This window comes from Chlorocebus sabaeus, chromosome 19, assembly GCF_047675955.1.
Source record: "Chlorocebus sabaeus isolate Y175 chromosome 19, mChlSab1.0.hap1, whole genome shotgun sequence".
NCBI classification, from domain to species: Eukaryota; Metazoa; Chordata; class Mammalia; order Primates; family Cercopithecidae; genus Chlorocebus; species Chlorocebus sabaeus.
Window position 1 is genome coordinate 27122483 of NC_132922.1, and position 14946 is coordinate 27137428.

Below are 14946 nucleotides of genomic sequence, written 5' to 3' on the forward strand. Positions count from 1 at the left end.
GGCCGGGTGCGGTGGCTCACGCCTGTAATCCCAGCACTTTGGGAGGCCGAGGCGGGCAGATCACAAGGTCAGGAGATAGAGACAATCCTGGCTAACATGGTGAAACCCCGTCTCTACTCAAAAAATAGAAAAAATTAGCCGGGCATGATGGCGGGCGCCTGTAGTCCCAGCTACTTGGGAGGCTGAGGCAGGAGAATGGCGTGAACCTGGGAGGCAGAGATTACAGTGAGCTGAGATCACGCCGCTGCACTCCAGCCTGGGAGACAGAGTGAAACTCTGTCTCAAAAAAAAAAAAAAAAAAAAAAATTTACTCTTAAATCTTACAAGGGACACAGGCTTCTTTAAATCAGTTACAATATTAAGGGCAAAGCTCATATCCCTCTGGCTGCCCCTACTATCTCAAAAACAGTTAGACTTGTTTCTTTCCAGACTGTAAAAAAAGTACTTTTTATACATAAATATGTATTCCTAGAAAAAAACACCAGTCTAAATGCTATCACACTGTATATGGTACTCAGCTTCCTTTTTTACTCAGCACCACGCTGTTCTAGCCATGATAATTCCTGTGCATCTAGTACATTCCTTTTAAGTGCTGTAACCCTATTTTATTGTAACTGTCCTGCACAAAAGTCCCTTGTGGAATTCTGTTTGTGTTGCGGTGGCCCCAGAGTTGGGCAGGCTGGGGACTGAAGCTGCTGCCCTGGGATGCAGAGCCTGACTCCCCAAGGGGCCTTCCCTGTAACAGCAGGAGCAGCATTATCCTCTGCTGGGACTCAGTGGGCTGAGCTGATCATGGTCCTTGGATTTTCTCCTTCATCTCCCGCCAATGATGGCAAATGAGATTTGGCAGAGTGGGAGTTTTCCGGGAAATAAATAGTGGTCTCCCCAGGAAGGGAGCAGGGAGGTCAGGAAGTGGGTAAGGAGACTGACCTCAAGTTTCCACACACTTTTTCCCCTTGCTTTGTTCTTTCCTCCGCTTAGGCTCATAGCCTTTGGGACTGAACTCAGTGTTGATCTTATGGAAGCCATTGGCCCAGGAAGCTCAGGTCCTGAAACTGGATTCCTAAGCCATCTTGCTGGCGTGTTAGGGTGGCAGGAGAGACATGGAAATCCACCCCCAATGCAGATGTCCCGACAGGGAGGGAGGGAAGGTAGGGGGAAGTGTTTCATAGTTGCCGAGGGTGAAAACTGCCTTGCAGAGCTATCTTGTGCCTCCTGGGTTCTTTCCACCTCTGGAGAGACAGCTTCCAACCCTGAAATGTGTCACGGGGACACAGTCCCCTGATTGCTACTTTTCCATCTGGATTTATTGTGTCTGCAGGATGGGCTGCAGGACACATGTTGGCAGCTGTTTGAGCTGCTGTGTGCTTCAGCTTTTGCTTAGAAACTCCTCAGAGGTGGTGGTGTAGGAGAACAAATACTTTCCCCATGATGTCAGTTCTCAGGCAAGGGAAAAGGCTTTGGAGCCAGAGCTTTCTAGCTGTGTGACCTAGAAGCAGTAACCTGACATTCCTGTTGTGGTTCCTTCTCTAAGGCAGTATTGTGAGAGTTCATTGGGAACACCTGCCATCAGCCATTTCCTGAGCACCCCATATGCAAGGTGAATGAGGTGCCTATTCTGCTCTGAGGATGGCAAGGTAGTGAGATGGTGTCTAGTAGAGCTTCTGAAACACAGCAGGCCCTCAGTGACTGTCCCTCCTATTCCTGTCTGAGATACTGTGACCTCCACACCACAAGGACAGGGACATTGGCAGTGTGCCCTGTATGGGGAAGGGGTGGGGGCTTCGCCTCTTCCCAAGGGTCTGCATGGTACCAGATGCCAGCCCAGATGGGGCTCTTCACAGCTACCCTTTCTTTCTTGGCAGATAGCTGTTACAGATGCCGGTGGCAGAACAGGGTGGGCAGGGGGGCTAGTGAGTTGGTCCAGGTCACACAGCTACAAAGCAATTCAAGTAGAAGGATATCCTTTTAGCCATCGCCTTTTCCTTCAACACATTTGCCACAGAAGCCCATCTTGGAGGAACAGAAGCCCATCTTAGAGGGTGTGATGGAGTCGCTTGGTTGGTCCCGTGTCTGGCCCTGCACTGGGATCCTTTCCACTGTATTTCACCCATTGATGATCTCCCACTTCCTGTGTGGTCATTTTTATTTTTTCCCCTGAGAAGTGTGTAACAGAGCAGTGGGTAGCACATTGCTCCCTTATTTCAGTCCTGGGGCCATTGCTACAGGTTTTCACATAAACAAGCACCCACTGGACAGACATCCAAGGGCAGGCTCAACCTGGCTAGATAAGAACATGAGGCACCTCCTGCAGGCCGCAGCAGCTACCCTTGCCAGAGACTAGTGCCTGCAGCCTCTTCCCCTCTCACTGGCCCCTGAGGTCAGGCAAGAAGAGGTTTTGGCTTCCCTGCCATTGATCCAGGACCACAGAGAGGAGGGATCAGAGACCTGGGCTGCTCAGAGCAGCTCTGTGGGCCCACACAGGCAGGCTTCTCTCTAGCTTCCAGCCCAGAGTTCTGGAATGAGGGGGCATGAGTTTGCCTGGCAACTGACCAGGATTGGAGAGCAGTGCTCTCCAAGTTGGAACACCTCTTAAAAGGTGATCCTCTGTGCTAGCTGTTTCCTTCCTTCAGGCTGTGAGAGCGTGGCTGGAGGTGCTTGCTGCAAATGCAGACTCCCAGTCAGTGGGTCTTAAGTAGGGCTCAGGAATTTGCCCTTCTACAAGTACTCCACATCTGTCTTAAAGAGCACAGAGAAGATGGTGGGAAGTCCTGTTGTACCCCAGGGGTATACACCCTCTCCTATGCAGTGGAACGGGGTGCTAAATACATGCCCTCTTCAGTGCTGTAGGGCTGGGTGCTGAGTATTAGTAAACGTCCTCTCCAGTGCTGTGGAGCAGGGTGCTAGGTGAATCTGTGTTAGGTGCTGCAGGGGGAAGCAGAAAAAAGTACCCTGGTTGATATGAGGTGACCTGAGTTTAAGTCCTGCTCTGTGCCTTGCTTGGTGTGTGCTTTTGAGAAACCCTTAGGCCTTTCTACACTTCAGTGCCACCAGCTGTGAAATGGTGAGGGCATTTCTGTGTCTTGGTTGTTGAGAGGAGTATGAACTTGCAAATAGGTCAGCAGAGCTTTGTACAGGAAAAAGTCTGATCCATGGGCAGGTTCAGGCATAAGGCCAACCCAGTCTCATGATCTTCTTACAGATGGAGGGCCGACGCGACAGCATGCTAGAGACAGCCAAGCACTGTTTCACATCAGCAGCCCGCTGCGAGGGTGATGGTGATGAGGAGGAGTGGCTCATCCACTACATGCTGGGCAAGGTGGCTGAGAAGCAGCAGCAGCCACCCACCGTTTACCTGCTGCACTACAGGCAGGCTGGCCACTACCTGCACGAGGAGGCTGCCCGCTACCCCAAGAAGATCCACTACCACAACCCACCTGAGCTGGCCATGGAGGCCCTGGAGGTGACACCATGCTGGCCCAGGGTGGGGAAGCAGGGCAGGGACAGGCTGGTTTCTCTATCTCCCTGGGCATGGGGCTCAAGGTTCCAGTGACTGCCCTTCAACCTGCTGCAAACTTATCCGTGTTGAGCAGCTTCATGTGCAATTGAATTAAAACATCATTTCCTCTCTTTTCCCAAGGGGTGTTTATCATCCTTTCTGGGAGAGTGACCATTTTGTTCTTATCTCTCAGAAGAAAATTATCTTTCCTCATTAAGAACCTGACCTTGGTGATGACAGTCAGTGCCACATAGCATCTCCCAGGCCCAGGACATTCACACCCTGTAGCCTGACAGGAGGGAGAGCAGGCGCCCTTGCCTCCAGGGTGCAAACGAGACATCCAAGGCCCCAGGTTGGCAGGGGCTGAGCTAGGGTGAGCAGCCTGCGGTCTTGACCCCCAATTTGGGATCTTCTGATTGTTGTTCAAGAAAAGAGCAGTTCTTTACTGCCTGGATTTTCTCTCATGGTTTCCAGAGTGTTTCTGATGAATGCTGTCACTGTTGCTCATAGCAGTCTTGTGAGGCAGGCTGGGAAGCCATGATTGTCGATTTTATAGGCGGGAAAACCAAGGACATGGTGGAGATCTAGATGTCCACCATCTGGTTCAGCCCAGGACTTGAAGCTTCTGAAGGCCCTGTGCACCTTGGCTTTGCCTTTTCTGAGGCTATGTGCCCAGTCTCTACCAGTCCCACGTGTCCAGCAAGCCTCTTGGAGTGTGGACAGAATCTGTTGCTTGCTTTTTTCTGCCTTTATGATTTCTTTTCCTGATTATAAAATTAACATGTATTTGTGTGTGTGTGTGTGTGTGTGTGTGTTTTAAAGAGATTCAAACAACTCAAAAGTGTACAGTGTGAATGTGAAGGCCCCTAATGATTCCAGTATGCCCCTCCATAATCCCTAACAGTTTGCTATGTCCCCGTATGTCCAAATTTTTTCCTATTAACATATAAATATGTAGTAACATTTTCTTATGATTTTGCAGCTTGCCTTTTCGCTGGACAAAATGTAATGGAAGGTGTGGTGAGCTTCCCTGCCTGCCCTAGTGCCCTGTAGTTTAGCAGGGCATTTGTTTATCTGCACAGCCCCTTGATAGGTTTGGTTTCCTCTCCACTTCTTGCTATGACAAGGCACAGGTAGTGCATGTCCTTGTACTTGTAGCAGGGAGCACATCATGAGTATTTTCAAGGACTAAAGTCCAAAGGTAGAATTGCCATGTTGTTTAACATTCTGCTCATCAATGGCTACTTGCCCCAAGGTTGTACTGACCGATGAGAGTGTTTGCTTTCCCTCAGTCATATTGATGAGGTTCTCTTTTTAATATTTGCTAATTTTATGAGCGAACAAAAATGTCTCATTTTGGCCAGGTGTGGTGACTCACGCCTGTAATCCCAGCACTTTGGGAGGCTGATGTGGGTGGATCATCTGAGGTCAGGAGTTCGAGATCAGCCTGACCAATATGGTGAAACCTGTCTCTTCTAAAAATTAGCCATGTGTGGTGGTGGAGGCCTGTAGTCCCAACTACTCAGGAGGCTGAGATGGGATGATCACTTGAGCCTGGGAGGTGGAGGGTGCAGTGAACTGAGATTGTGCCACTGTACTCCAACCTAGGTGACAGAGTGAGACCCTGTCTCAAAAAAAAGAAAAAGTATGGTTTAAAAAAAAAATTTTGGGGGGCCTGGCATGGTGGCTCACGCCTATAATCCCAGCACTTTGGGAGGAGTTTGAGATATAGAGCTGGGGATCTCAGAGACTAGTGGACAACATGACGAGACCCCCATCTCTACAAAAAATAAAAGATTAACCAGGCCTGGTGGCATGCGCCTGTAGTCCCAGAAACTTGGGAGGCCGAGGTGGGAGGATTGCTTGAGCCCAGGAGGTTGAGGCTGTAGTGATCCGTGATCGTACCACTGCACTCATGGTCTGGGTGATGGGCCCATATTCACTGGGCTCATGGAGAAGTGTGCAAACACAGCTTCCTGTCGAACGGTATCTCAGCAGCAGCAGCCTGGCTGCTCTCATTCGCAGCCCTGGGTCACCTGCCCTTCCCTGTCATAGTGCTCATGCTGTCCACCTGGGGGCATATGCCTTGGAAGAACTCCACTTTGGGGGTGAGAAGGCTAAGGCCCAGAGGAGTGGTGTGACTTGCTTTAAGTCACCTGCAGGAACAGAGAGGCGCTGGGCCAGATGCCCACTGAGCCCAGCATTCTTACCTGGCACCTCTGGGAAGCCACTGAACCTGTGTGTGGCCCTCAGGAAGATGATGTCAACTCTGTTTTTCCTCCATGTTTTTTTCTTCAGGGTTTGGCCTCTGCTCCTGCCTGATAGAGCAGATGAGCAGGCAGGATGGTAGCCCTGGGGGTCCCAGCAGCTTCCAGATGAGGAACCAAGGCCTTAGATGTGTGGCCCACCCTCCCCCAGCATATGGTGCTGACTCCAAGGAGAGCAAGCACACATAGTTAATTTGGGGGGCATCCCATTCCATGCAACAACTGTAGCTATGTAACTTTGAGTCAGCTGTTATATGTGTATATCTTGTGTTAAAAATGACATTTCTCTGAAGATTTTAACCCTCTCCTGACAAAAATTCTTTTCTGCTATTGTGCCTTCATTCAAGATACTTTACCCGCCACTTGGATGAACTTTACCAGTTGAATGCTTTGCCCTCCCCCAAGTTTGGCCACCTGATTGTGCATGGGTGCCTCAAGTGGTTTCCTACATCTAAAAATGGAGTTGCTGGGCCAATTTCTCTGGACTCCATAGGTGGGCTAGAGGTGGAGGGGCTCTGGATGTGAGCCCCCTCTGTCTGGGATGCCCCCTCAAGAGTGCTGCCAGCAGGTGTCTCACCTGGGTGAGGGGGGCCGCTTAGCCAGGGCCTGCAGTGAGCAGTTCTCAGCCCTCATACCACCCACTGTGCCCTCCAAGTGGGAGTCTGCTTCACACCCACTCCTGTGTGAGAAGGTCAGGGCAGACCTGGGTTTCACCTGGCCCTGGGCATTCCTGGCTGTGGGGCCTTGGGCAGTTCTTCGCCCATTGTAACTTGAGGAATGTGGTAAGGACTTGAGGAAATGGAGGAAAGCACAGGGCCCAATGGATGCAATGAGCTGCCTGCCCACCCATCCCCCCGCCTCACCCACGGGGAAGACGTTTTCGAGCCCTATAGGTGCCTGGCTCTGCCCAGGGCCTGGGCTATAAACAGAAATCCAACCTAGTCCTTGTTTCAGGGAGTCCAGAGTTCAGTGGGGAGACAGATGTAGAGACTCACTTTCTGTGGGTACCCACTGAAGGGCACAAAGAGAACAGCAGCACTGTGGCGGGAGGCAGTGCCCCAGTGAACGGAGCTGAAGGGTTATCATAATGAGTGGTTATTACTCTCATCTCACTACCATGTGCCTGAGTTACTGGGTGAACATTGAAGCTGGAATGCTGACAGTATACATTTTAATTTTCACAGCTTGTTTTAAATTAGTTGTAGGATGGCTGGTTTAAAAGCTAACAAAAACAGGCAGTGTGTGGCAGCCTGTTGCCCTGGTCATGGGCCCATTTCCAGTGTGGCTGACTGGCCTGTGGAACAAATCTTAGCAACTGGGAAGGCTGCTCACACCAGAGGTGTCATTCTCCTAGGTGTACTTTCGGCTCCATGCTTCCATCCTGAAGCTCCTGGGGAAGCCCGATTCTGGGGTTGATGCAGAGGTCCTGGTCAACTTTATGAAGGAGGCTGCAGAAGGACCCTTTGCCAGGGGCGAGGAGAAGAACACACCCAAAGCTTCAGAAAAGTGAGTAGCACCCTTTAGGCAACCTCTAGCAGCTTACCCCATCTGCATCCCAGATGGCTCGTTTACTGCAATGTGTTGTTCAGAGGGTTGCTACACAGTAAACAGTAAACTAGAACTCATGGAGTCCCTAGGACCCATCTGGAAACTCCCATTTGCTGGGCCAAGGTATTTCTGTTGAATCTGAGAAGGAGAGGGTGAATGTGAGTCCCTTACCCTGTGGTCACATGTGGTGCTACTCCACCCTCAGGGGAAGTCCTGGGGAGAAGCCGATGCCCTCCTGCCCTCTGAACTGGGACACAGCTTTGTTCTGTGCAGAACACTGTAGAAAGTTAGTTTTTGCTTTGCAGACTCTCGCCCCTGGGTCCTATGCCAAGGCCTTGTCTGCTGCCCATTCTCCTGAGAAGCAGTGAGAAGTGTGGGAAGTGTGGGCTTCTCTTGTGGTGCCAGAGAGCTCAGAGAGACTGGGGCTCAGGTGTGGTCCCCTCAGTGGGCCTGGACTGACCCCGGTCTCCCTGTGGTTGTAAGTCATCTCCACAGCCCAGACTTCTTTCACTCTAGGCCCAGGTCCCGCTGCTGCTCCATCCTCAGGGGCAGGTCCTAGGGAGAAAGATGGGTTTGGGGTGACATGAGGAATGTAACAGCTGCCCATTAACTTGATGGACTCACGCTGATTCTTGTGCTTCCGAGACATGCTTAGGATCACCACCTGCCAGCTTGCCCACATGGGAGCCAGGGGAGGGCTCAGCTCACTCCATCTCTGAGACCACTCCCTGGCTGGGCACTGTGTGGGGTTCAGCTGAGTGCCAGAGAGGCCTGCGCCCAGGCCCTGTGCTTGAGGGCTATCTGCTTCTGGCCACAGATAGCCTGTGTGATGTGCACCACAGGTGAGCCAGCTCCACAGAGAGTGTGCCCTTCAGCTTATGGGAGGTTCAGGCCCAGGCATGGCAGGCCACTCAGGTGTGCTCAGAAGTTATAGATACCCATTTTTTTAGTCACAAAGGGCCCCCAGCATACAATGATACTTTTCTTTCATTGATTATAATTCTGTTAAAATTTTTTTAATTATGCAAATAATACATGAATACATTCTAGTTATAGAGCATTCAGGTAGTATATAAACATGTAGACTAAAATGTGACAGATCTCCTTCCAAGAGTTAGCCACTCTTCACAGTTTAATTTCCTAAATCATTTTCTGTACATTTAACACTTAAATGTACACATACAATTGTAGAGTTTTCTTTTATTTTATAAAAATGAACTACACATGGTATTGTTTTAGAGTTTACTTTTTCCCCTGACAGTGTATCTGGGCACAGTCCATGGAGATAGTACCCCATTCACCTCATTCTTTCTAGTGGCTACTTACTATACCATAGTATGGATGTACTATGTTTTATGTAACCACTCCAGTGGACATTTAGAGTGTTTCTGATGTTTCTGCTCAACTTTGTTGCAGCACATATCCTTGTACATGTGTGAGCATGCAGTGAATGCAGATGCATTTCTGTCTTCCCATTTGTCAGGGCTTAAGTTTGTCAGGCTGTCACACAGAAGGCATAGACTTGGTATGGAGAGATGCAAGGGTGCTTCTGAGAAAAGACTCATTGGCTCCCTTAGAGAGCCTCCTAGGGCCTGAGATTCAGAGATGCAGGTCACGCCCTGCCAGAAACATTAGGCAGTGTCCAGTTAGGACCCAGAGGCTGTGTGGGTGCTGTGGGGGCAACTGTGGGCTCTGTGACACCGAGCAGATGGGGTGGGGGCCACCAGAGGTGCATGGGAGCAGCAGGCCCTGGGAAGGACACTCACCCTTACCAGCACACATCTGTTTCAATGTGAGGTGGAGACTCTGACCTGTGTCCCAAACCTCCGTTCCCACAGGGAGAAGGCCTGCCTGGTGGACGAGGACTCCCACTCTTCAGCTGGGACACTGCCGGGCCCCGGAGCCTCCCTCCCCTCCTCCTCTGGCCCAGGTCTGACATCCCCACCTTACACAGCCACTCCGATTGACCACGATTACGTCAAATGTAAAAAACCCCACCAGCAGGCAACGCCGGACGGTACAGTCCCTGTTCTCCCTACTGCCAGCCCAGGGCGGCACATCAATCACGGGGAGGGTGCTCGGGCGACTCATTTTGTCGCTTTGTTTTGGTGAGGGGGGGTGCTGGGTCTGGGGTGACACGGGCAATGTTGCGGCTGCTCATTAACCTCATGGATTCACGGTGATTCTTGTGCTTCCGAGACATGCTCAGGGTCGCCACCTGCCAGCTTGCCCACCTGGGAGCCAGGGGAGGGGCAGGCCAGGCTATGGCATCCCACCTCTTTGAGCCTTCTTTTTCCCATCTGCAAAATGGGGACATGATACCTACTTTGAAAGGAAGTTAGAAGACTGTGGCCTCCTGGAGTGGCTCCTGGTGCAGTCAGCTAGCTTAGTGACACCTGCATTATTCAGCAGTACATTGTTACTGCTCTGTCCTTCTGACGGTTGAGGGAAGGCCGTGACTAATTCTAAGTCTGTCACCCCTGAGAATCCAAATAAGTTGTTAATGGGGTCACCTGGGACCATATGTGTGGCCATCCCATGTGGGATGCGGCAGGTGGCGACTGTTCAACCACATTCCTTACTAACATTAGGAGGCTTGCATGCTGGCCTGTAGCTCGATTGCTTCATGTTCTCTCATTTTTATAGTGATAAGCTAGTGACAGGTACTTGCTGGGATAAGCCAAATTGGTGACTTAAGAGGACCACTGAAGTGGAGTCCTGGGAGGTAGTGACAATGCTGAAAGACACCTGGGCCCTTACTCCTATGTCACTCATCTCATTTGGGCTTGGGAAAACAGGCCTTGCTCTGTGTTCCCAAAGGCATGGGGACACTAGTAGGTGGGTAGAGTTGGTCCCAGTGCTCTGCCTCCTGCCAGGTGGTCTTTATAGAGTGGCTCCTTGGAGTAAGAATGGACACTCTAGGGCACCATGGTAGCCTTGAAGTTCAGTCCCAGTACAGGTCTGGCGGGGGCCACCACCTTTTCTCTAGCGCCCTGCTGAGGCCCCTGCCCAGTGCTCGGGTTCCTGGGTATAGCATGGGCATCTACCTCCAGCTTTCTGAACTGAGTGGGTGGGGCTTGAGAGCAGGTTTAAAGAAGTGCTGAAGAAGGATGACAAGGGGGCCAGTGCTCCCATTTCTCTGGGGGCAGGATTTGCTGTTCTCAAGAAAGGAAAGGAGACATACAGTGTCCCCTCCTGGATTTGGTTTGGATTTGCAGCATGCGTGTTGAGAGAGAGGCTGAGGATCTGAGTGTGTGCTGTGTCTCTTACCTCCCAGAAGGTTCATGTCATTACTCCCAGTCTCAGCATCGGCACTTCCCTGCCCACCCCAGAGTGTTAAGCAGAGGTGGGAGGAGCTGACCAACCTGCTCCTCCAATCTTCAGTTCTGCAGACTTTCACTGTTAAGATCCTCTCTCCCCTTCTTAGCTAAGTTAATCAGCATGTTCCCAACCATTTACTCTTGAGAATATTGAGAAAACATACTATCTGCAAACCCCTGCTCGGGGAATTAGTTTTTGCCAGCTGCTTCCTGGGAGGAAGCACTATGCCAAAGTTTTCAGGAGAGGAATGCCTTTCCTAGCTGTCCACATGCCATGTGGCCCTGCTCACATGCACCTGGGCTGGGGAACCCAAGCACTGTCCTCTGCAGCTCTGCATGCTCCCACTGAGTTCACACCACATGCACCACTGTGCTTGGATGTCAGCTCATTAGAGTTGAGTATGCCTCTAGAAGCAGGAAAGGAGGGAGACAGGAGTGCCTCAGAAAGGGGCCATGATGCCAGCTGTCCCATGTTGGCAAAGGTGTGTGCATAAAGCTGTTGGTGAGCCATTGCAGATCACTCAGGCATGACAACTGGGCATGACAGGTCTTGGGTGCCAACATGCTAGTTTTTTGTTCTGGAAGTTTGCAGAGAGAGCCATACAAATAAGTTCAAATATGGTTTCAGTGGTTGCACAATTTTGAACAGTTGTTTAAAAAAATGTTTTCAAAGCGATTCCTGTCAATGACACAAAGCCATCAGGATCCCATGGCCCACCTTTGCCCAGTCCCAGCCCCGCACTAGCCACCTGTGTGCTCTGCCCAGGCCTGGCTGCACAGTGCTTTCAGAACTCAGTTGCCTCACCTCTGAGAGAAAGCAGTGTCTGCAACATGAAAATGTTTGGGGTCCTAAAATAGCTGTGATCTTAGAATGCTAAAGTGGCCCTTTCAGCAGCTATGCTAGTTCTAGGGGAAGGCTCAGGCTCCAGGGAGAAGCAGCAGATTGCTGGTGTCAGGGGATGTGCTGGTGGCCTCAAGGGGCCACACTGCCCACCTCTGTTCCTACTTCTCCTTCCTGGGAGGAGAACATGTAGCTCCTACTTTCCACTCAGCTTCTTGGCCTGAAACCAGCTTTGGGTCTACTGTGGGAGGAGAGGGGCCACCGCTGAGCCCTCATACTACCAGGAAGGTGATGGGTGCTTCTAGCCCTGGTACAGCTGAGGAGAAGCAGTCATGGGGAGGTCTGATGACGAGGTCAGACAGGGAGGCAAATGCACAGCAGGCCCTGGTCAAAGGATCTGATTTCCAGTCCCAGCTCCATTGCATATGTGCTCTGCAACCTTGGACAAAGGACTTCACTTCTTAATTTCCTCACCTGTTGAATGGAGGTAATGTCTTCCTCATGAGTATTAAACAAAAGTGCCAGCACATTGCAGCCAGCTCCTAGATGGAGTTATCCAAGTCATTGGTGGAGCTAGGGCAAGACCTAGGTAGCACTGCATAGAAGGAAAAGCCTGAGCTCTGGGGCCAGTCCCCCTCAGTTTGCACCCCAGCTCTCTCCAGCTAGTGGCATGGCCTCACAAGAGGTGGAAGTAGTGTCCTCTGAAGCAGCAGCTCCAGAGTGGGCTTGGGCATGGGGCTTTCTGGATCCCAGTTTCCCACCCCCACAGAACAATTAACTTGCCAGCAGTGGGAGAGGGAGCCAGGCATCAGGACTTTCCTTGGGCGTGGTTAGGAGACCTTGTATTGGAGCTGCCTTCCCACATTAGTATGCCTTTGCTTCAGAACCAGAAATCAGCTAGGATCAATTCTGATTTGGTTTAAGATTTAGAAAAGATTTAGAAAAATAGCTCCAGGTATATGTGGGTTGTCTGACATTTGATAATAGCTGCTTCATAGGACCCAAATTTGTTCTCTGAACCACGCTCACCTGCAACCTTGTGTCACCTGCACTAGGGTGGGGAGCATCCTGCAGCCTGTGCATAACTCTGGTGAAAAGCCTTGGGAATTGGCCCCTCAGGTCACTCTGACTCTACCGCAGCCTGGTGTCAAAGCCAGCCCTTCACGGAACAGCCAAGAGGGCACTCACAGCTGACCTCTGGCCGAGCTGAGAAGGAGAGCAAGAGAGAGAACAACAGAGAGAGAAACTTTCTTCCGGGCTGTGCTGCTGGCAGCTCTGGCTGGTTGTGCTCCCCACCTGCCTAACTTCTCCCTTCCATCCATTCTCTTGGAATTTGCCCACAGGGCTGAAATCCTTAGTGTTGAAGCTTCCTGACCAGGAAAACAAGGTGATCCAAGGAGCACATTGTGACCTTCAGGGGGCTCCCAGTGATTGCCCTTTACATATGTTCAAACAACATAAGGAGATCTTTGAACAAGACCTACCCCTACCCTGTGTACAGTATGCATGTGTGTGTGTGTATGTGTGTGTGTGTGCCTGTGTGTAATTTTGCCCTACCACTCAATGCTATGTGCTTGCTCTGTGCTGGGCTCTGGGCAGGTGCCTGCAGGGTAGTAGCATATCTCCATCTTCATAACTGCCCTGCAGGTGTGGTCATGCCCTTGTTTCCCCAAGAGGAACCTGAGCTGAGGGCAGGTAGGCACTCATCCAAAAGTGCCTGCTATAGTCAGGGTATAGCCAAGAGAGAGTGGGTCTGAATCTCCCTCCACCCTTAGCCAGAGGTGAGACTGACACTAGGAAGGCCCTGTGCTTGGCCAGCCTGGCAGAGACTGAATCTGTGTGTTTCCCTTGTCCTTCAGCAGAGGGCCCAGGGAGCTTGGCCACTACGGAATGGCTTGGTTCGTCACTTGGCCTGGCTCAGCCCCGCTTTGGGATATGTCAGTAGTGGCTCTCTTGGACTAAAATCCTTGCTCTCTGCCTGTCGTGCTCCATGTCACCTCAGAACACCAGAGTCAGAAAAGGCCCCAGAGGCCGTAGGCCTTGTGCTGTGGTAAGTCTGGGGCTGAGCCTCCTCTAGGGTCTTTGGCCTACCTGTGGCCATGCCCATCCAGGTGGTTCCATTGGTGCTGTGCCAGGTGCATAGAACAGCACTGGTCCCTGCTGTAGAGGAGGTTGGTGCAAATCAGTCAGTTACATAGCTGAGGGCTGGGGGTCAACTGATGCCAGCACCAGAGAGGTGGGGTTTGTTCATCCCAGAGAAATCTGGGCCTGGTGGGGTAAGAGGCCTTTCCGAGAAGGCAAAGCTTAACCAAGATCCGAGAGGTGTGTCGGTGTTTCCTTTGAGGGGTTGGGGAGGGGGAGCAGCCAGGGTCAGAAGAGTGGGAGCCTTGGAGGCTGGTATCCACCAAGGGTGGTGATGCCTACCTAGTCGCACTGACAGCATGGAGAGAGCCAGTGAGGAGCCTCAGGCTACCCTGAGCCCCAGGTTGTAGGGTGTGGGCCTTACTGGAGAGCCCAGGGTGCCCTGTGCCAAGCCCCTGTTGTGGCCATCCATCCTCAACCTCCATGCTGTCACCGTCTGTGTTGTGTGCCGTCTGTGCTCATCTTCACCTCTTCACCCCATGCTGCCTCCACCAATATTGCCCGTGCTGCCCCTAACCCTGACCACACTCTGTTCTCCAGGCTTTGTCTTTCTGCTTGCACCTGTCACGGCTCGCTTCAGGGAACAGCGCAGACCCGCATGCTCAGCTCTCAGTCCGGCTCCCTGCTACCCCTGTGACCAGGAGCACCTTCATGTCTGCTGGCCCTGTGATTTGGAGAGTGTGTTTGATGCGCTTGGCTTCTGCTGGTGGCCTATCTTCCCAGTTGTGGCCAGAGGCAGATAGATGCAGTGGTAGCCTCTCCTCCACTGCCCGCCTGCCTACACCTCCAGCAGGTGGCCCAGTCCTATATTTCCATTGCTTTGCTCTTTCTTGCTTTTTAAAAAAAACAACAAAGGCAACAGACTCTAACATACCAAATTATCTTTAACAAGGACAAATGTGTAAAAATGTAAATTGTGCACAGTAGCCTTGATGCTCTGATGGAGGTGGGTCCTGTGTCTTCCGCCCACCAGGGCCAGGCTATGTAGGGTGGGGAGCTGTGAATGGCAGTCAGTCCTAAAAGGCAGGCCCAGCCTGGCCTCTGCTCAGTGACCTCCCCTCCTAGGGCTAAGTGGAGGTCAGTTTCTGGTTGGAATGCTGCTCCTAAACAGACCTTATCAAAGTGGGAGAGACTCTAAGTGGAGCTCAGTTTGTCTTGCTTGTTCCTGACAGGGGCAGGGGACAGGGGAGACTGTCAGGGAAGAGCCAGTCACCTCCTTTGTTCTCTTCTTTCATTCTTAGCTTTTTGAAAACCTCTTTAGGAGATAGCTGGTCATGGCATTTATTAAGCATCTATTGTGTGCCAGGCATGGAAAAGGGTGCCATGGGG

The 14946-nt window shown here is 51.5% G+C and overlaps 1 protein-coding gene across 7 annotated transcripts in view; it reads left to right on the forward strand.

Annotated features, from left to right (window-relative positions):
• CABIN1 (calcineurin binding protein 1) overlaps positions 1-14946 on the forward strand; it is a 161658-nt gene that overhangs the window by 69318 nt on the left and 77394 nt on the right. For 6 of the 7 annotated variants that reach the window (XM_007975151.3, XM_007975152.3, XM_037995408.2 and 3 more), the window contains 3 exons: positions 3203-3463; positions 7121-7272; positions 9153-9331. In XM_007975151.3, the coding sequence (XP_007973342.1) occupies positions 3203-3463; positions 7121-7272; positions 9153-9331 (592 nt within the window). The remainder of the gene's footprint in view (positions 1-3202; positions 3464-7120; positions 7273-9152; positions 9332-14946) is intronic. The other variant, XM_073006922.1, reaches the window with a different exon arrangement.